The following is a 22,412-nucleotide window of genomic DNA, read 5'->3' on the forward strand; positions in this document are numbered from 1 at the left end:
TTTTATTTTACGTCAAATATACCATCATTGAGGTTTCTGATGTAGGTTTTTTTGAAAAAAAATCATTGTTTTTATTTAGTTAACTAAGTTTTTAAGCTTTTCAATAAATTTAATCCAAATTTTATGTAAAATTCGTTAAAAAGTCAGAGTTTTGTCCAAAATTCGTCAAAACTAGTTTTGATTATAAAATTTTCGATTCATATTGCATTTTAATTGAATTCGAAACACGAATTAAATGTTTATGGCATAGCATTTTACCTGGAAAATTGACGAAAAAATCCAAAAATGCATTCCATTTTACTATTCGAAATCATGTTCATTCAGAAAATTATGACATTTTGAGAATATTAAAATTATGCTATTCAACAACATTTGAATAAATAAAGTTAACTAACTTTAAAACTTCTCCAAATTTTATGAAAACTTTTTCTTGAAGTACTTTAAACACTTCTCTTACACGGTCAGTATGATTTCATACACGGAATGGTATTTATTTTGTACTCTTTATATTTGCGGAAAAATTACCCCGTTTTACAGTAATCATGTTTGAGAATGATAATTTTTGCTGATGAAAAAATCAAACAGGAACATATAAACTTTAGAAATATGTTAAAAAGCCACTTATTTTTTTATTACATTTTTTGTCTGACTTGTTGAATAATTAATAATTGGTAAAGTTCTTCAAGTAAAAACTCAGATTCATAAAAACATCATATAAACATAATTGTTTGCCTGTTTTCATGAAATTTACTTGAAATCTCAGTTTCCAACTTACTTAGTTGAACAGAAAATTTAAACTGAGATTTGTAATAAATTTCGAACCTTAAATTCAGCCTAGTATTCAAAACTGAAGAAAATCAATGGTTTTTTTTTGTAGAATGTGTGACAAAAGGTCGAAAGACAAAAGGTTGACTGGAGAATGTGAAAAATAATAAAATTTAAAATTAATGACAATAATATTTTTTCAATGTTCAATCAAAGAATTCTAGATTAAATTTTCAAAAGGTCCTATCTGAATAAGAAACCCATGACTCATAGGTTGTTTTGGAAATTTAATTTAGAATTCATGTTTTTAAACAACTGTAGAAAAAGTCTGACTTCTAAAATACGTATGTAAAAAAACTTAGATTTTTCTGTGAGTTTATCCATTCTTGTGATAATGAGCAGTGTTCGGATGGGTTTTGAAGAGATGTAGTCCTGTGTGCGGTCGAATTCCAAGTGATTTTATTTTTGTACTTATTCCCCGATCATACCTATCGTAAATGTCCTAACCTACGGCGGAAACACCTAAACGCAGCCCACCGCTACCAATTCATTGTGGTAGGGCAGCGCCGAGATGATTTGCATTCCTAATCAAAAACAATTATTGTTATTCAACAACAATTCGTGTTACTACAAACATCCTGCCCCTAGTTGACTGGGTCAACTCCTTTACTCACTTTCTGCTTCATCAGTCTCCTTGAACCGAGCTTCTGACAATTTTACAGTTCGGGCTGGCTTGTCGGGAGCTGCATCTGGTGCTGGGCTGGGTTTTCTAATTTGCTGCTCTCGGTTTCGATTGGCAGCAGGCATACTTCTGCTGCGGCACGCCGGTAAGTTCCTTGTGGTGCGGACGTCGACCACCCTGCACCTGCCGTCTCTGCCCGGATGTGTGGCGGTTATTCGTCCGATGTTCCATTGCAACGGCGGAAGGTTCTCTTGTTTCAACAAAACTAACTCGCCGACCTGAGGGTTTCGAGTGCCTTGGTGCCATTTTGGACGTTGATGCAAATGATGAACGTAATCCCGAGTCCATCGTTTCCAAAAATCTTGGACGGTACGCATTTCCTGGAATCGATTCAATCGGTTAATACTCAACTCTGACACGTTTGGTTCTGGGAGGGAGAATAGCGGTTCTCCAATAATCAGGTGTCCAGGAGTCAATGCGCTTAAATCATCAGCATCATTTGTAAGCGGCGTTAATGGCCGAGAATTTAAAATACCCTCTATTTGAGTCACACATGTGGTAACTTCGTCGAGGCGCAACGACTTATTTCCTAAAATTCGCTTAAAATGGTGCTTAAAGGATTTTACACCAGCCTCCCATAATCCTCCAAAATGAGGAGAGCGTGGAGGAATGTGATGGAATGTAATTCCTTGAGCCAAACAGAAATTGTTCCACATCTCAGTTTGAAACTGAGCAATATATTGATTTCGAAGTTCTTTAAGTTCACGATCTGCTCCTTTAAATGTGGTTGCATTATCACAGTGCAGTGTGAGCAAACGTCCTCTGCGCGCAATCAATCTCTTGATTGCATTTATGCAGGCCTGTGATGATAAATCTGGTACCAACTCCAAATGAATCGCCTTTGATACCATGCAAATGAAACATGCAACATACATTTTTAATGCAGCGCCTCTTCCGATCAAGGGCCGAACTAAAAAGGGACCGCAATAATCTAATCCACAGTTCGCGAAGACGCGAGCTGGTGTAATTCTTACTGTAGGTAATGGGGCCATAATTTGCACCCTTTTTCTAGGGTTACATCGAAAACATTGCACACATCGGTACGCAATATTTCGCACCAGCTTTCTTCCGTGTAAAGGCCAAAATCTCTGGCGCAAAGTAGCTAGCATTAAAGTTGGCCCACCATGCAAGGTTTGGAGATGAATAGAGCGAGCGATTAATTTAGTCAAGGGGTGATCATCATGCAACAAAATCGGACACCGTGTGTCAAATGGAGCAGACAGTTTTTCTAATCTACCCTTAATTCTAATTAATCCAAATTCATCTAGGAATAGATCCAAACCCTTTATTAGCGATTTAAAGTTGAGTTCGGTTTGCGTACAGTCTTCTGCCTTACATTTTTCCAGCAACTTCAATTCGTGTGGAAAAGAATAAGATTGCGCTAAGCGAATTAAAGTCTTGAGAGCGTTATCAATTTCTCTCGGTTGTATTTTTCCCAGACTTTGTCCCTTAGACCGTTCTCGAAGAATGGTGCAAAATCTTAAACAGTAAACTGTCACTTTTAATAGTTTTGCCAATTCAGAGAATTTTGTAAAGATTTCTTCGGGCTCGTTTTGAACTAGCGCCGTAAAAAGAGCAACTATTGGTCTGCGTTCCGATTCGACAACGCTCAATACTGATTTGTCAAACTTGGTTGCGGGCCAGGATTCGATTGATTCACAAATAAAATCCGGTCCGTGTACGTGTAATTTGTCGTTTAATATTTCGATTGGAAGAATTCCCTTGACAGTCTATCAGCAGGATTTAGATGTGTAGGGACGTGTCGTAAAGTGTGTCCTTTCATGAGTCTTTGTATTTCCGCAATCCTATTTGACACAAATACCTTCCAGATTGCTGGTGGTGTTTGTATCCATTGTAATACCACCGACGAATCGGTCCAGAACACAACTGGAGCTACAAACTCTGTGGTGGTTAATATCGTATCTATTAACTGGCAACCTAACAAAAACGCACACAGCTCAAGGCGGGTAATGTCGTGTTCTCGTAATGGTGCGACTCGAGACTTTGTGCTGAGTAAATTGCTATACGACTTATGTTGGTCCTTTGACACCACATAGACAGAGCATCCGTAGCCTCTTTCGGAAGCATCGCAAAAACAATGCAACATAAACTTTCTCGATACCACCACTCTCCGTGGTACTCGGAATTCCAAAAGATATGGCAACTGATCTCTGAATGTGTGCCAAGATTTGGCAAGCCCTTCGGGAAGTTCCTGATCCCATGCGAACTTTTCATACCACAACCCTTGAACAAACATTTTTGCCCACACGACTACTGACCCAATTAGACCGCAAGGGTCAAATAGCTGGGCCATCTCTGAGGCAACGATGCGTTTGGTGATTTTGTCCAACGCAGACAACTTGGGAATTTTAAATCCGAAGCTATCTTCGTGTGGATTCCAAAACAATCCAAGCGTTTTAATTGTATTGGAGCGATCGATTTCGATCTCGTGGGGCATCTCCACTAGGTCTGTTGGTATTTGTTGCAGAACTCGGCGATCGTTTGAACACCATTTTCTCAAATTAAATCCGCCAGACTGTAACAGTTGCCGAAGTTGCACAGTTGCTTCGATTGCTTCTTTCAGACTGTCTCTTCCTGCTAGAGTGTCGTCCACGTATGTGTGATTTTTCAAAATGTGAGCCCCTAAGGGATAGCGATGCCCTTCATCATCAGCTAACTTATTTAGAACTCTAGCAGCCTGGAAAGGAGCGCAGGCAGTTCCATACGTGACCGTTTTTAACTGATAAGTTTCCAAAGGTGATTGCATATTTGTACGCCAAACAATTTTTAGCAATTTTCGATCTTCTGGATGAATCCAAATTTGCCTGAACATTTTTTCAATGTCGGCAATAAAAACATATTTTGGCAATCTAAAATTCAAAACAGTCGACAATAGTGTAGGCTGAACTGTCGGGCCCGAGTGCAGTATTTCATTCAATGATAGTTGATTGCAACCTTTAACGGATGCATCAAAAACGACGCGAGTTTTAGTAGTTGTACTATCCGGTCGCCGAATGGCGTGATGAGGCAAATAAAATTCTTCTTTACCTGTGCGTAAGCCCGGTTCCAAGTGTCCGAGTTCAGCATATTCGTCCATAAATCGCAGGTAGTCGTCGCGAAGCTGCTGGTCGTATCCAAATCTGCGCTCGTTAGCCAGGAACCGACGCTGGGCTAGATTATACGAGTCACCGAGAAAAGGTCTTCGATCTTCGCGGATTGGTAACCGTACCACGTAACGCCCGTCATCCCGACGCGAAACCGTGCGATTAAAGTGATCCTCACACCACCTATCGTCTAGCGACAGCGCTCGACCGCGGTCAAAGTCGTCCACTTGCCAGAATCGCTCTAGGATGGCATCCAGCCCGCTGGCACTGCTGATTATGCACAGCGATGGGTTTGCTCCACGCCCCGCGTACATCCCTGACACGATATGTCCAAACACAGTTTCCTGTAAGAGTGGATATCCAACATTTATTTTACATTGCTGGCTAAGCAATAACGAGAAGAAGAGTTCGGCCCCGAGTAAAATGTCCACACCCGCACTAATGTTAAATTTCGGATCAGCCAATTTTACGTCACGCGGAACCTGCCAGTCGCGAATATCGATATTCTGGCTCGGTAAAATTGCCGGAATTTTGGCAATAATGAGGCAAACGACCGACGTTTCGAAAGCGCGAGTCCGCGAGCGAAGCTTCACAGTGACCGATTCCGTAACACGCACTTTACCCGGACCGATTCCCGCGACTTCCGTATTTGTCTTGGTCCGCCGTAATCGTAACTTGGTGGCGACCGCTTCCGATATAAAATTGCACTGAGAACAACTATCTAACACCACGCGCGCGAAGTGATTCGTCCCGTCACGATCTTCTACCCGCACGATTGCGGTTGCGAGGAAAACCTCTGTCTTTGCCCGCGACGTGTCCAGAACTCCCGATGAGTCTTCTGCTGCACGGTTAGCTGATCTAATCTTGTGCTGTTCGTTGTAGTGGTTCTGTGCAGGTTTCCTTCGCTGAGAATTGCCGAATAAGCCGAGTAGTTTGTGTGGCTTGGGGTTTGGTTGGACTGAGCTACATGTGCAAAGGGGTTTCTATTGTCCCAGGGACAAAAGAATCAATAGTATTGGGGTGTCGAGCCCCGACACTCCCCATCAAATGAGGAGGACAATACATTTGTGTTTGTACTTGTGGATTTTCTACCTGTTGCCCAAACGCTGTAAATGTAGTTCGCTGATTGCTGTTGTAACTATTACCATCGACAGCTGGCGGTAGATGCAATAGGGTGTGGTGCCTTTGTCCACAAGATTTGCAGTTAGAGGAGTTGCAGTTCTTGGCGAGGTGATGTCCACGTAAACAGTTGATACACAGTTTGTACTTTTGGCGATATTAAAGCAATGTCTTGGTGAAAGTTTGTTAAACTGATCGCACTCATACAAATAATGAGCTGCTTTGCACATCGGACATTTGTGCGCTGCCTCAGCGATCATAAAGTTGTTTGTGGACCTTGATTTTACTACGATCTTGGTCTCTTGTGTAGCTGTCGGTGTGTGAGACATTTTTACTGACTGTAAGGTACGCGCTTGTTTGCGAATAAATGTGACTAAAGCGTCGAAATCAGGACGTTCGCCTTCTTTGCAATCTTTTTCCCACTCTTTCAATGTAGTAGTATCTAAACGTCTGCTCAAAGCTTCAACTAGTACAGAGTTCCAATGTTCTTCAGTTTTTTCTAGCTTATTAAGTATGCTGACGTGACGATCGAATTGATCAGCGAGGTCCATCAACAGAGCAGAAGACTCTTTTTTAATTGGTGCTATCGCAAATAAAGCAGAAATGTGTCTTTTGATCAAAAAGTTAGTATCGTTGTGTCGTTTTTCAACTAATTTCCACCCGATATTATAACCTTCCGTCGACATCTCAAGATTGGCTACGGACGAATGAGCCTCACCAATTAGTGCATCTTTTAAATAGTGCAACTTTTGGATAGCTGTTAGATTTGGGTTTGCATGAATGAGTGATTTAAATGTGTCACGAAATTCGATCCACAATTCCGGATTCCCGTCGAACTTGGGAATTTGGATCTCGGGCAGACGTACCGATTGCGACACGATGCTCGCCGAATTTGAAGCCACGCGAGTGGGCTCCGTATTTACCGATAGATTCGGTAACTTACTAACAAGTAGTGCTTTTAATTCAACGTATTTGTTTTGAAATACTAATCGTTCTTCAGAAATTTCTTCACCCGAAAGGTCCTCTAGAAGCTCTATTTCTTCTTGTACCTCCGAGTACTGCTTCCAAAGCTCATCAAGCATTTCGATTCTAATTGCTAGTTGATTTGCTTGGTCGGCCGTGTAATTGGCCTCGAATACTTTGATTTGTTCCGCTGAACCTAGGATCGTGGCCATCCGCCTCTTCAATTCTTTTAACTTGACGGAATTGCTCCGCACATATCTCTTCTTTGGAGTCATCTTCACTTCACTCACTTAACTAATATACTTAACTTATAAGCGGCTTCGTGCTGGCGATGACTCGACGACGTGGGAGATTTATCCGGCGACAGCGATGGTCCCGGGTTTCGGCACCAAATGTTCGGATGGGTTTTGAAGAGATGTAGTCCTGTGTGCGGTCGAATTCCAAGTGATTTTATTTTTGTACTTATTCCCCGATCATACCTATCGTAAATGTCCTAACCTACGGCGGAAACACCTAAACGCAGCCCACCGCTACCAATTCATTGTGGTAGGGCAGCGCCGAGATGATTTGCATTCCTAATCAAAAACAATTATTGTTATTCAACAACAATTCGTGTTACTACAATTTTTTTTTTATATCCAAACATTAAATACTAAAAATGAAAAAAAATAAGTTTATTCTAAAAATATACTTCCTACATCAATTAATAAAATGAAATACCGTAAACCGGAGTGACATTGATAGGATTTCTATTTATTTTTGGAATATTTTCCAACTGGTAAGGTTTGTATGAAGCTTATTATTATTGGGGTAGGCCACACAAGTACCCCTCACTATATTTGAAAAAAAAGATTTTTCAATAGTGTTTAGAAAAAATAGTGGCGATAATAATTCTAATTCTGAATTCCGAGGCGAGTTTGACAGTCATAGTTTTTCTTGCTAATATCAGAATTAAGTGTTAAAATTTTATTTTACGTCAAATATACCATCATTGAGGTTTCTGATGTAGGTTTTTTTGAAAAAAAATCATTGTTTTTATTTAGTTAACTAAGTTTTTAAGCTTTTCAATAAATTTAATCCAAATTTTATGTAAAATTCGTTAAAAAGTCAGAGTTTTGTCCAAAATTCGTCAAAACTAGTTTTGATTATAAAATTTTCGATTCATATTGCATTTTAATTGAATTCGAAACACGAATTAAATGTTTATGGCATAGCATTTTACCTGGAAAATTGACGAAAAATCCAAAAATGCATTCCATTTTACTATTCGAAATCATGTTCATTCAGAAAATTATGACATTTTGAGAATATTAAAATTATGCTATTCAACAACATTTGAATAAATAAAGTTAACTAACTTTAAAACTTCTCCAAATTTTATGAAAACTTTTTCTTGAAGTACTTTAAACACTTCTCTTACACGGTCAGTATGATTTCATACACGGAATGGTATTTATTTTGTACTCTTTATATTTGCGGAAAAATTACCCCGTTTTACAGTAATCATGTTTGAGAATGATAATTTTTGCTGATGAAAAAATCAAACAGGAACATATAAACTTTAGAAATATGTTAAAAAGCCACTTATTTTTTTTATTACATTTTTTTGTCTGACTTGTTGAATAATTAATAATTGGTAAAGTTCTTCAAGTAAAAAAACTCAGATTCATAAAAAACATCATATAAACATAATTGTTTGCCTGTTTTCATGAAATTTACTTGAAATCTCAGTTTCCAACTTACTTAGTTGAACAGAAAATTTAAACTGAGATTTGTAATAAATTTCGAACCTTAAATTCAGCCTAGTATTCAAAACTGAAGAAAATCAATGGTTTTTTTTTGTAGAATGTGTGACAAAAGGTCGAAAGACAAAAGGTTGACTGGAGAATGTGAAAAATAATAAAATTTAAAATTAATGACAATAATATTTTTTCAATGTTCAATCAAAGAATTCTAGATTAAATTTTCAAAAGGTCCTATCTGAATAAGAAACCCATGACTCATAGGTTGTTTTGGAAATTTAATTTAGAATTCATGTTTTTAAACAACTGTAGAAAAAGTCTGACTTCTAAAATACGTATGTAAAAAAACTTAGATTTTTCTGTGAGTTTATCCATTCTTGTGATAATGAGCAGTTCTTTTATTTAAATAGCATATCTTCCAAACAATTTTTGAGAGTTTTTCTATTGCTTGAAAAATAGCAGTTTTTAGTAATTGATTTTTTCTGCTTTCTTAAACTCTTACAAATTAATTTTATCCAATGATTACTGATAATGTTCAACCTTATGTCTTTCGAACTTTTAGCATACATTCGTTTTAATGTTTAGCATGTTTGAAAGCTATCATTTTTTCAACTTAAGGAATTGAACTAATACTTGTCAAACACAATTTTCAAATATGGTTATATAAATATGTTGTTTGATTTTTTTTGTGCCAACAAAATTTACATTCTCTAAATTAATAATTTCATTGGAAATTTTTAATAAAGAAAATCTTTTGATTAGGTTACATTCTCTAAGATTTGTTTTATCACCAACATCAGATTGATCTATTCAGCCATAGAAATTTTATTAAAAACCAAACAGTAACCTTAAAACTGAATAAAAAAAATACAACAATCCTAAATGTAAAAACAAAATTTGAAAACACAAAACAATATTTTCCTCAAATAAACTTCTAGAGATTACTAAAAATTAAAATTAAGGCCAAGATGTTAATTGAACTGCTTTGGCCAGACTTTTTGACATTTGCAGGAAAACAAATTGAGATGATTTTTTAAGAGGGGTTTTCAAAATTGATTGCAATAGGTACATAATTTCTGAAAAAAATATATTCATGTTTATAGAAACATTCTTTAAAAAAGGGAGGGTTCTGCTTTTTCAAAAAAAATATGATGTACCGTCAGTGGGGGTGACATTGGGTCTAGGGGGTGAGATTGGGTCAAAGTGATTTTTTACGGATTTTACCATTTCTCAGGTTCTTCTCAATGAAAATGAATTCTGTTGAAAGGGTTGTGTAGGGGACATCTTAACATGACTTCGCTGAAAAAATCTCGTTCCTAGAACAAATCCTGTTATTTTGGCAGCTGTCTAAAGTTGGGGTACGTTTTTGGTCAAAAATGACCTCTCGAAAAATCATTTTTCTGATATTTTTGTTAGAATTGCTCGGAAACTACCCAAATGTTTGAAAATCTCCACTTCAAACATTGTAGCGTGTAAATACGATTCCCTCGAACAAGAAACACTGTTGGATGACTTGTTTTTACCATGTCGTTGTATTTGAGCATCATTTTAGTTTCATTTGACCCAATGTCACCCCCTCTAAGGGGTGAGATTGGGTCAATTTTCAAACAATTGGCATTTAAGGTAGTGTTCATCAAAATCCACCATATTTTTGGAAAATGTTAATAAACTATCTAAGAGCAAATCTACGTTGAAAGATTTTCGATGATATTTAAATTGTTTTTGTTATTAAGAAATTACGAGAGGTGTATCGTTTTTTGACCCATAGTCACCCCCACTGACGGTAATTTTTATATGAATACTGGAATTCGTCATGTTTACATGATCATTTTCCAACAGCTCATTTCCAATCTTTCCCATCTCCAGGGAGAAGAGAAATGGATTTGGAAGACGAGAAAAGATGATGACCCTATTTTAAGGAGATAAGGGAAATTCTCCATTTTAGTTCTTCCAGGATGCTTTCTTCGGACTGGCTGCGCTTGTGTTCGATTAGATTAGATTAGATTAGATAAGGGAAATTCTCCATGGTAGCCAAAAGTATGTTCCAAGTTTTACTAGTTTCTATTTTGAGCCTTTCCATACAATAAGTGCATTTTGTTTATGTTTTCATAAATGACACTAAACTGCAGTTATCTTTCTCATTTTCCAAACATTAATTTACAAATCTTCACCAAAAACAACTCCAGAGAGCAATACAATGTTTTCCTTTCTCGTTTCATCTCGCTCTTGTTGGTCGGTCCGTTTAGTACCTTCCTAATGGAAATCTCAGCAGGAAATAGAGGTACACGGTCTCCCTTATTTCAAGTCGAAATGATTAAGGAGATGCACCACATTAGACACCAACGACGTCATATTGTATGTGCGCGGGCCCATAAACAAATGCCACGCTAATTAGGTTTGATTTTTCCCTTCGTTTCTAAAGTGCATGTTCGGCGGAGGAAAGTGATTTTTCTTGTCTCAAACACATGACACGCCCCCGACATTCGGTGAAAAGGTCCCAACATAAATAGTGTGGCATTTATTACGCGATATGTTTTTGTTTTTGGGAGTCGGAAAGCGTGCGTGGGGTAAATTAATGTTTTTGGCGCTTTGCTGTACAGATTATTAATATCCTCTCCGGACTGATCATTAAAAATGAGCGCGCGCGACTGGATGTTTAAACTATCAAAATTTTTGTTAGCAGATACGTTTTGGCAGGCGGCAGCTGAGGATGTTTGCGCTTGGGGAACTTTATTTTTGATGGTTTGTGAAGGCGTCAAAACGTGTTTTTTTATGTTTATGCCAAGTCGTTTACAGAAGATAACATTTTGTGAAAGTGAGAATTATGTAAGAATCGAATAAGATTTAGGTCAAATGCAAGGAAAAAATATACAGCAATCTTCCAAAGAAGGTAATTGCTAATTCTCCATTTCATCACCATCAGACAAAAACCAAACGTGCAGACTGGTTGGCACCAGCTGCAAAGCAATTCCTTACACAATTCCGCCACAGAGAACTCGTGCCAACATTAAGGTCCCCCCACCCTACGAGGATGATGCTTCCTTAATAAGACATAATCTGAAGTCACGTGCGAAGGGCTGCCTGACGATAATGTCTTCGCGTGGCACACGAGATTTACGTTAATTCGTTTCATCGCTCATATTAGAAACAGAGAGACTGAGATGTCTGGAGTCGCATCCCCTTGGCCCCTTGCCTAAGTCACATGGGTCGTGCTCATAACTTTCCATGATTTATGGGGCTTTTTGAGTCGTAGAACTAATTTTATTGGTTTTTTTTTTCTGCCTTAGCCGCTCAAGTGACACACACGATTCTATCATTCTCTGATCAATTATTGAGATCTTCAAAGAATGAAACAATAGCTTAGTCACACACCAACTAATCACTCCCGAGAGTACTTAAGTACCAACTTATTAACATGCACTTTAGAGTGCGGTTTGTCAGCCATATTTAGAACCGCGTACAGAGAACTTGTCACCGGATTGGCCCTTCAAGATCATAAATCTTGTCGGCGACACCTTGCGCGCAGCCTTTCCAAACTCCTTGTACGGAGTTGGCACCTTTCTTACCTGGCTTTCCGGTCAGTCCGCAAAACGACAAAAGAACCCAGACCTAGAATGGAACTTTCGATGAATGATAATACGACATATTTGTGCGAACCTACCTCGAAGGTACAACCCGGCGAACGTTTCGCGCGGAATATTGATGCGTCGAGACATCTAGTAGACCCCTCCGCCCGATCAAAGTTGGCGCTGCGCGACGATTGATGTCAACTTTGAATTTTGGGACGACCTTTTCGGGGAACTTGCCCAAACACGGGTTACTTTGATGGTTTTTGGGTGGCACCACCTACGTCGATCGTTGGTTTCGCAAACATTTACGACCTATTCAAATGCTAGCACCCATAAATGTTTCAGTTACAACTCAATGACAGAAGTATAAGCAATCAAGCGACAAATCTCTGCTCCTTACTCGAACAGAACCACGCATAGTCCGGACCGAGAGATCTCAATTCCCTCTTACCTCCGAGAGATCTGTCTGGCTCGCTAGCACCGAAGATGCAAATTCAAGTCCAACCAGATCTCCCACGAGACCAGCCAGCAGCCTGCACTGACTGCATCAAACCTACTTGCTTCTTTTGGGACCGACCGATTTACACCAGAGAGTGCGTGGTATTTTTAGACCTAACCGGGCACACTTTAGTGTCTGCAGTAGTACCACTCCACCCCAAGTGGATCCCAGACGTTCCGGTGTGTAGTGCACCGTTTAAGTGCCCGGAAATCCGCGCGCGTAGCATAAATTCCTACGGGACTCGTAACTTCCCAACAGAAATACCGCAGTGACAGTTTCTCCGCAGACTAATCAGGTATTCATCAGCCGGATCGGCACATTCCGTGACTAAAACATCCCGATGACCACTTATTGTTATTGCGATGGGATCGCTTTGATCGCAGTGTGCCTTGCGAATCGAACAAAAACTGGACGTGGATGACTAATTTTAGTAGCCGAGGATCGATGGACTAATCAAAGTCGGCGCCGTTGTCGCGGATTGTTGTGTTACCTCCTGTCCTGCCCCCTCATCCGGATATTAATTTGGTAGCACACTGAAATTCAGCCGATCGACATCCGTAGATAGTGTTAGAACTGCGGATTGGGACGATTTATTGCCGGTGGTGACCTAATCTGGCGAGGGGTGAAATTTCGGTTTGGAACAATGAGATTCTTTATTGTTTTAAGAAGGTGTCGACAAAGTTCTATAAATTTTGCATTTTAATGTTTAAATTCGAATTTATTAAACTCCAATCTTAAACTTACTCTTATACCCTTAAACATAGCGCTGAAGCAGTTGTGCAGCCACCGAACCTCTATCAATCGACTTTTTATTTATCTATTTCGCACATAAAAAAATCGTTATCCCAAATTTGGAAGCATGAAGTCAGTGCGATAGTGATCGTCACTGCTGACCTGGCTAGGCAATGCTAGAAAAATCATTGGGGAATCAAATCCAGCTACTCGACAGCACATATCTGTCAGCTACCAGTTAAAGCTGTTTTGTGAGTGAAATAGGGGGGTCTGGGTAGTCCTACTTTTACAGTTGTATGTCTTGTCTTTAATAAAAAAAACTGGTTTGATAAAAACTTTGATTTATATCTTAAAAACATATTATTTCAGTTACAACAACAACACAAACCATTAAATTTCTATAAAAGAAAATAGATTTTTTTTCAAAATTAAAAGCCCCTAGACTAATATTCATAAAAATAGAATACTAACGCTCTACTGGCCAATTTTTTGTTGTTGAAATTTTTATTTTTCTCGTGTTCAGGAGGTTATTTTGAGCAACTTTTGTTCTACGAAAAACTTTACTTCTCTTGTTTTATGTTTTGCTTGTTTCATTTTTAGTATTTTAATTTGCATTTATCTTGTTTAATTTATGTTTGTTTTTGGTAGTTTTTCGCCTATTCTACCACCTCCTATCATTACATATTTCCTATCTAATTTTTTCATGTTTTTACAGTCACTTTTTAAATTTTTTGCTTGTTTTTCACAATTTCTGCTATAAAATGTCACACTATCATTCCAATTGTAACAACATGCATGAAGGCATAGTCTGTGACACCAGAAAAATTACTGCATACTTCTTTTTACTTAAAATATAGGAAATGTTAGTAAAACACACAGCCAAAGTTGACCCCTAAAAAATTTACATTTTTGAAAACATTGGCAAAGTCACATGAAACTAGTAAAACTTCCAACCCACAAATTTCCTAAAATTTTAAGAGTTCTTCTTTCCAATGTTTTTTAAAGATCAAGTATTGGTTAAAAAATAGTTTTTTTTAGATTTTTTAAATCGTCTAAAGGTGGGGTTGGATTGTAAGGGGTTAAAAAAACACCCAAAACAACATCTTAGTGAATTAAAAAAAAAAGAAACTAGAAAATTCGACGCAATATCAAAATTGAAGAAAATTAATCGAATACAAAGAAAATTCAAAGAATAACAAAAAACACTAAAAAAATAATCAATGATAATTAAGAGGAAAAAAGTCAAAGAAAATTCAAGATTCGAAATAAACTTACCGAAAATTCATAAAATTTCAAATGATGTCAAAACTAAAAGAAAAAAAGTTCAACAAATCTTCTAAAAAAACAATTTAAAAAAATCAAAAACAACCAGACACAAAAACCATAAACAAAAAAAAAATATTTTTGTAAGAAAATAAAAAATACAAGAAAATTGTTAACGAATATAAAACAACAATACTAAAATCAAATTGATACAACATTTAAAAAATCATTGAACAAAACAACAAAAAAATGAAAATTTTAAGAAAATTCAAATATAATTGAAAAAAAAATTAAAAAAAAATAAATTCAAAGACCATAAAAAAAATTAAAAGAAATTTTAAAGATAAATGAAACTAAATTTAAAGAAAACATGATTTCATGATTTTAATTTGCTAAGAATCTCCTACTTTCAAACAATAAAACAAAATTCGAAAATAAATCCATAGAAAATTCAATAGTAAATCAAAAATAAATCTATAGTTAATTCAAACCAAATTAAAGAAAATTAATTAATTCAAACCAAAGCAAAGAAAATTAGAAGATAATTCAAAGCAAACATAAAAAAAAATCAAAAGAAAATTAAATGAAAATTCAAAAGAATCAAACAAAATTTCAACAAAATTAGAAAAAAAATTTGAAAAATTCAAAGAAAACTCAATAATAATTTAAGAAAGTTGAAAGATTAATTCAAAAATATCAACGATAATTGAAAGAAAATTCTAAGAAATTTAAAAGAAAATTTAATAAAATCAAAGGAAATTCAAAGAAATTTTAAAAAATCGAATAGAAAATCAACGGAAATTCAAAGAAAATCCAAAGAAGATGTTGACAAAATTCAAAGTAAATTAAAAAAAAAATACAAAGAAAATTTAAAAATCAAATAAAACTCAAAGAAAATCCAAAGAAGATGTCGACAAAATTTAAAGAAAATTCAAAAAAACATTCAAAGAAAATTGCATGAATTTTTTTTATTGAATATCCAAAGAAAATTCAAAGACAATTTAAAAAAAAAATTCAATGAAAACTCAAAAAAAACTCAATGGAAATTCAATGAAAGTTAAGAGAAAAACTTAAGAAACTTCAATGAAAATTCAAAGAATTTTAAAGAAAATTTAACAAAATCGAAGAAAATTGAAGAAAATACAAAGAAAATTCAAAGAAAATTCAAAGATAATTCAAAAAAAATTCAAAGAAATTTCAAAGCAAATTAAAAAAAATCCAAAGAAAATTAAAAAATCGAAGAAAATTCAAAGCAAACTAAAAAAAATCAAAGAAAACTCAAAGAAATTCCAAAGAAAATTCAAAGAAAACTCAAAGAAAATTCAAAGAAAATTAAAAAAAAGTTCAAAGAAAATTCAAAGAAAATATAATAAAATTCAAAAAACTTCAAAGAAAATTCATAGAAAATTTAATGAAAATTAAATGAAAATTAAATGACAATTTTAAGAAAATTCAAAGTAAATTCTAAGAAAATTCTAAGAACATTTCAAGAAAATTCAAAAGAAAAATCAAAGATAGTTTTAAGATAATTTGAAGATAACTTAAAGATATTTTAAGAAAATTTAATGTAAATTCAAGGAAATTTTATAAAAAATTTAAAGATAATTCAAAATATAACCAAACTAAATTTAAATAAATAAAATTCAAAGAAAATTCACAAATCAATTGAAACAAAAATAAAAAATAGCAAAAATCGAAGAAAAATCAAATAAAACTAAGAAAAATCAAAGGATGTAGTATGTTTCAAAGGATATTTAAAGAAAATTACAAAAAAAACTATAAATTAAAAAAAATCCTCATAAAATTCGTAAAATTGCTAAAAAAAATCAAAGACTATTTAAAATAAATTTAAAGAAAAAACAATAAATAATCAAAAAAGAAACTAAAAAACACGCATTTGTATATTGATATTATCATTTACAAATCGATTATAGAACTTTTCTCTAATTTATTCAACTGCATTCAATTTAATTGTTCAACATCAAGTACACACTAGAGAACCAAAATCACTTATCAAACAAGTGTTACACCATTCCATGGTGAACACTTGGGCAAACCCCACAAATTAAACGGAAATGCAATCGCAGGAACGATATCAAATTACAATGTAAATAAGATGCCATCTGGCAAAATTTGCCCTTCACAACAAGTAAAGTGCCAGCAACATACTTATCTTAGATTTTATCAATTCCAAGAAAAAAGAACTAAAAAATCCCCACTGCGATAGCTCAATAAAAAAAAACATAAGATCCACCACGCTTCTCCACTTTATTATGTCCCCTAGAAGTTGTTGCAGCTGTCCATCACATCATCAAGCATCGTTGCCGTCGTCGCCTTCTTCGATCGCCGATGAACTGCTCATAATTGACTCCTCGGAAATAACCAGCTGTTCCCCACAGTTGCTAGTAACTGCTACTAAGAGTCTCACTCTCGCGTCTCGCTCCCAGAGAGGGAGAGCAGGGAAAGCACGTGGAAAAACGCAGAAGAGAAAAACAGAAGCCCCTCCGGTTGGACTTGACTTTGTTGTTGTTACTGCTACTAGTGGCTCTGAGAGTGATTAAACAAACCGACTAAAAACAGAGACATGTGTGCTTTTAGTCTTGATTGTGCCGCGTTCTAGTCAGGAGGTGTGCGCGCGCGCGCGCGTTCTGTGTACATCGAAGTAGTCGCTGACAGTGTTTCATGATCGACGACGCGGCGTCGACTTTTGGCGGTTTTTGCGGTTTTGTTCTCCCCAGAACTCGTCACCAGGGCCTACTTGATCACTTCTACTGAGTGCGCGCGTGGTTTTTAATCTTTCCGAAGAATTCGTACGAAATCAAACCGTCGATAAATTAGCAACAGTTGAGCGAGTTCAGAAGGTAAACCAAACTCTGATTGGCACATTTCGAGTGGCACGTCTTTTCGTGGAGTTGCTGGTGCTGCTGCGGTTACATGACAAATTAGGTCGCAGCTTTGCGTGCGACGACGCTGAAACCCACAACCGTTGAAATCCCAGGCAATTGGTCAAAAGTGCAACCTGTGTTCTGGGACCACGAAGAAGTGTCCGTGTCGGCGGCCTTGTACGCAAGCAAAGGAATCGCCGCCGCGTCGAAAGGTGACGAAATTACACTTGCGTCGGGAATGCGCCACTACGAGGAGGGAGAGCGACCGACTTGGTAGTCGGTGTGATTAACGAGGTGTTAAATTAAGTTAAACAGCAACGGTTGAGTTTATTTTGATGACGGTTCGATTTCGGTTACTTCCACCTCAAAAACAGACGATTTTTTTTCTTCTTCTCAAAACCAGACGAATCTATCGATGAACGAAGCAGCAGCATTAGAAGCTGACTTAGCATCGAACTAAGTGATTGACGTCTTTACCCGGGCAGACGGTAATAACAAAATTAATAATATTTCAATAACAAATCCTGTTAAAATAACAAAAAGTGTTATTATTTTATCCTGAAGTTCAACTTCAAGAAGAAAAAATAATAACAGTTTCTGATAAAATAACAAAATTTGGTATTGAAGTGATATTATATTGAAAATGTTTAATAACACGCTAATAAGAGGAAATGTTATACATTTCAAAATCTCTCCTAATAACAAAATTTGTTATTCGTTCGGTATACTGACTTAGAAATAAAAATAACCATAAATCGCACAAATGGAAAAGTTTCTAAGTGTCCATAACACAATCTGTTATTATTTTTTCTTTTGTTAAATATGTTTAGATCTTTGGGATAATTTTGACCAATTTCGGCGGGGTAATTATTTTGGCCATGAAATGGGGTCCTTAAGCTAAAATTATTCTGAAAAGTTGAAATTTTGAAATTTGATTTTTTTAATTATTTGATATACCCCCTAAGGGATTGGCTAGAACTATGGGATAATTTTGACCAATTTCGTCAGGGTTATTATTTTGGCCATGAAATGGGGTCCTTAAGTTAAAATTATTCTAAAAAGTTGAAGTTTTGAAAGTTGATTTTTTCAATTATTTGATATACCCCTTAAGGGACTTTGTTAAAATTGGCTAGAACTATGAAATAATTTTGACCAATTTCGTCGGGATCATTATTTTGGTCATAAAATGGGGTCCTGAAGCTAAAATTATTCTGAAAAGTTGAAATTATGAAAGTTGATTTTTTTAATTATTTGATATACCCCCTAAGGAACTTTGCTAAAATTGGCTAGAACTATGGGATAATTTTGACTAATTTCGTCGGGGTCATTATTTTGGCCATGAAATGGGGTCCTTAAGCTAAAATTATTCTAAAAAGTTGAAATTTTGAAAGTAGATTTTTTTAATTATTTGATATACCCCCTAAGGGATTTTACTAAAATTGGCTAGAACTATGAAATAATTTTGACGAATTTCTTCGGGGTTATTTCACCATGAAAAGGGGTTTCAAGCTAAAATTAATCCGATAAGTTAACTTTTGAGAGTCCTTTTTTTTAAATTTTGTTATCTTCCCTAACGGAATTGATTTATTTATTGAGAATTTTTGAAGTGTGAATAACAAAAACTGTTATTATTTTCACAGAGCCAGGAAGTCGGAGCTGACGTTGAAGTTCGAGCTGGAGTGAGACCTCGGAGACTGCATCGGATTCATCTAATTTTCAGCAACTTTTACTTGGAGTCGGAATCTGTGAAGTCGGGTATTTTTGGAGAGCTGAAGTCGTCGTTGACGTCATATTCTGCATCCAGAGTCGGAGTTGTCTTCAAAGTATGGATTCAAAGTCGCTTGGAGGTACCCGACTCTGCAGCCCTGACTAGTACAGAGGAGTTATGGCAACTGCAGGTTTATTTGCAAATTACAAATAAACCAAAACAATAACTTTTTTTGTTATGGAGACATACCAGTTCAATAACATTTTTGTTATTATGCTGCTCCACCTCTCCGCACAAAATAACAAATCTTGTTATTCCTTCATGATTCCTTCTGTGTTATTGGTTTGTTATTGCAATAACAACATAATAACAGTTTAAGTTATTCTTCGAACAAATCTTTGTTATTGATTTTTGTTATTTTAACAACTAATCCGATCATCCCAATAACATATTTCGATCTTCTCACAACATCAAAAACTGACCTTCCCAAGTTATTTCCGTCTGCTCGGGTACTGGGTGACTGGCTGGCACTAAGCGCAACCCCCGAGAGAGATAGCTTTGGGTGCATCTTACAGCGTTAGTCTGACGAGGAAATTAAGTCTTTAAATGGATATCATTATAGATAAATGGGTTCGGTTTGAGAATGAGGGGTAGGGATAGGAAAACATTGGAGATGGTGTTATTTTGAACTTCTAAACAAGATATTTGCTTTATGATTTGTGTGGTCAAACATGTACATCTGTTTGGTTTAAATATTTGAACAGGGAGATTAAATAGATATCATTTTCAATCAATACTCTTGAAAACATTAAAAGAATTAAATTACATTCAAATCGTATTATCTGGGCCAGAAATTATAAAAAAAGAAATAAATCTTTCTCATTAAATGAAGTTTGCCAGCATTTAATGTTGGGTAATTCTCCGCCAACTCACACAGCAGTTGCCCCGACCCCTCTTCGATTTGCGTGAGACTTTGTCCTAAAGGGTAACTTTTGTCCCTGATCACTAATACGAGGTTCGTATTTTTGATATCTCGTGACGGAGGGGCGGTACGACCCCTTCCATTTTTTAACATGCGAAAAAGAGGTGTTTTTCAATAATTTGCAGCCTCAAACGGTGATGAGATCGAAATTTAGTGTCAAAGGGACCCGATTTGATGGCATACTCAGAATTCCGAAAAAACGTATTTTTCATCGAAGAAAAAACACTCAAAAAGTTTTTAAAACTCTCCCATTTTCCGTTACTCGACTGTAAAAATTTTTGGAGCATGTCATTTTAAGGGAAATTTAATGTACTTTTCGAATCTACATTGATCCAGAACGGTCATATTTTCATTTAGAACACAAATTTTCATTTTAAAATTTCGTGTTTTTTCTTACTTTTCAGGGTTATTTTTTAGAGTGTAATAATGTACTACAAAGTTGTAGAGCAGACAATTGCAAAAATTTTGATATAAATACATAAGAGGTTTACTTGTAAACATCACGAGCTATCGCGATTTTACGAAAAAAAGGTTTGAAATGTACTAGTACTAGGTTCGATTCCCGCCTTATCCTTCTGGAGCGTTTCGTTCAATGTTGGTCTCGTTTTATATAAGTTTTCAGTCTGCAAAGACGGTGTGGTTATCTTCTGTCTTCTATTTCCCATCAAGTAGTCATAACTTGAAAATTGTGCACTCTATCGAAAAAATACTTTATCCAATCTCAAACTAAAGTTAGCTTTTAAATTTATAAAATGCTTAAAAGTACATTTTAAATATTTATCATAAATCATAAATATGAAAAATATCTCTATTATTTTTTTGTCAATGTTCTCTGTGGTGCATAAGTTGGCTATTTGGTCTCTTAAAACGAACAAAATGAAAAATGGATCCCGGGAAATTTTTGAAACAGTCATAAAATCTATGTTTTCATTATATTGATTACACTACTCGACAAAACAAAACTTGTGTCAAGGGATTGACGATATCTCATCGGTTCCTCAGAGAAAAGGCATCCCCGAATCCGATGCAATCGACAGAATTTGATTTTATGTCCACGCGGACTGACGAGAAGCTGGTAAATTTTTTAACATAAAAAATCGAACAATTTAAAAAACTTGCGTCTCCTCCCAACTATATGAGCCATCTACAAAAATATGGAGGCGCCTGGTGCATAGCCATTTCCTTTAAGCACAACGGAAACAACCAATACAAATGTATAAAAAGTTGTCAAGTTCGGGGGTCCACAGCTAGCATTTTTTGTACGATTATAAAAATAAATATTAAAAGTTTAAAATTAAAATATTTGAAAAACATTTTTTTTAAATATATTTGTTTACTAAAATTTTATGTTTCTCAAAGGTCTATGGGTACTTCGGGATGTCCATGGTAATCCAAGGACTCCCTAGAGTTAAGATCTATGAGTCTACCGCCGTAACAAGCAAGAGGTCGTCGGATTTTGACCCCGGATTATGTGCGTATAGCATCAGTGGATATGGTAGACTACTATATGAATGTAATGGGATGTACATGGTCATCCAAGGACTCCCTGGAGTTAAGATCTACGAGTCTACCGCCGTAACAAGCAAGAGGTCGTCGGATTTTGACCCCGGATCATGTGCGTATAGCATCAGTGGATATGGTAGACTACTATATGAATGTAATGGGATGTACATGGTCATCCAAGGACTCCCTGGAGTTAAGATCTACGAGTCTACCGCCGTAACAAGCAAGAGGTCGTCGGATTTTGACCCCGGATCATGTGCGTATAGCATCAGTGGATATGGTAGACTACTATATGAATGTAATGGGATGTACATGGTCATCCAAGGACTCCCTGGAGTTAAGATCTACGAGTCTACCGCCGTAACAAGCAAGAGGTCGTCGGATTTTGACCCCGGATCATGTGCGTATAGCACCAGTGGATATGGTAGACTACTACATGAATATAATGGGATGTCCATGGTCATCTAAGGACTCCCTGGAGTTAAGATCTACGAGTCTACCGCCGTAACAAGCAAGAGGTCGTCGGATTTTGACGCCGGATCATGTGCGTATAGCATCAGTGGATATGGTAGACTACTATATGAATGTAATGGGATGTACATGGTCATCCAAGGACTCCCTGGAGTTAAGATCTACGAGTCTACCGCCGTAACAAGCAAGAGGTCGTCGGATTTTGACCCCGGATCATGTGCGTATAGCATCAGTGGATATGGTAGACTACTATATGAATGTAATGGGATGTACATGGTCATCCAAGGACTCCCTGGAGTTAAGATCTACGAGTCTACCGCCGTAACAAGCAAGAGGTCGTCGGATTTTGACCCCGGATTATGTGC

The 22,412-nt window shown here is 36.3% G+C and overlaps 2 protein-coding genes across 4 annotated transcripts in view; one reads left to right on the top strand and one right to left on the bottom strand.

Annotated features, from left to right (window-relative positions):
• LOC6032157 (rhomboid-related protein 2) overlaps positions 1-22,412 on the top strand; it is a 46,487-nt gene that overhangs the window by 593 nt on the left and 23,482 nt on the right. Inside the window, exon 1 of one of the 3 annotated variants that reach the window (XM_038255990.1) lies at positions 17,113-17,359. The exons of 1 other annotated variant lie outside the window; for it this stretch is intronic. The gene's annotated coding sequence lies outside the window, so the exon portion shown is untranslated. One more of the 3 variants, XM_038255992.1, reaches the window with a different exon arrangement.
• LOC119766503 lies at positions 1,482-5,468 on the bottom strand. The gene is made up of 4 exons (XM_038251090.1): positions 5,082-5,468; positions 4,234-4,955; positions 1,718-1,827; positions 1,482-1,639 (listed from the first exon to the last, which is right to left on the bottom strand). Exons 2-4 carry the CDS (start codon positions 4,923-4,925, stop codon positions 1,482-1,484), a joined length of 960 nt encoding a protein of 319 aa, XP_038107018.1. The 5' UTR covers positions 4,926-4,955; positions 5,082-5,468.

This window comes from Culex quinquefasciatus, chromosome 2 (assembly GCF_015732765.1).
Source record: "Culex quinquefasciatus strain JHB chromosome 2, VPISU_Cqui_1.0_pri_paternal, whole genome shotgun sequence".
Classification (NCBI taxonomy): Eukaryota; Metazoa; Arthropoda; class Insecta; order Diptera; family Culicidae; genus Culex; species Culex quinquefasciatus.

Bases quoted from the DNA above. Each gene is read 5' to 3' on its own strand.
- LOC119766503 (XM_038251090.1), bottom strand. From the start codon at position 4,925: ATGTACGCGGGGCGTGGAGCAAACCCATCGCTGTGCATAATCAGCAGT. The intron at 1,828-4,233 runs GTATGGAACTGC...AATCGATTCCAG, and splicing joins TATCAGTTAAAAACGGTCAC to GAAATGCGTACCGTCCAAGA. The intron at 1,640-1,717 runs GTTAGTTTTGTT...ACATCCGGGCAG, and splicing joins CGAAACCCTCAGGTCGGCGA to AGACGGCAGGTGCAGGGTGG.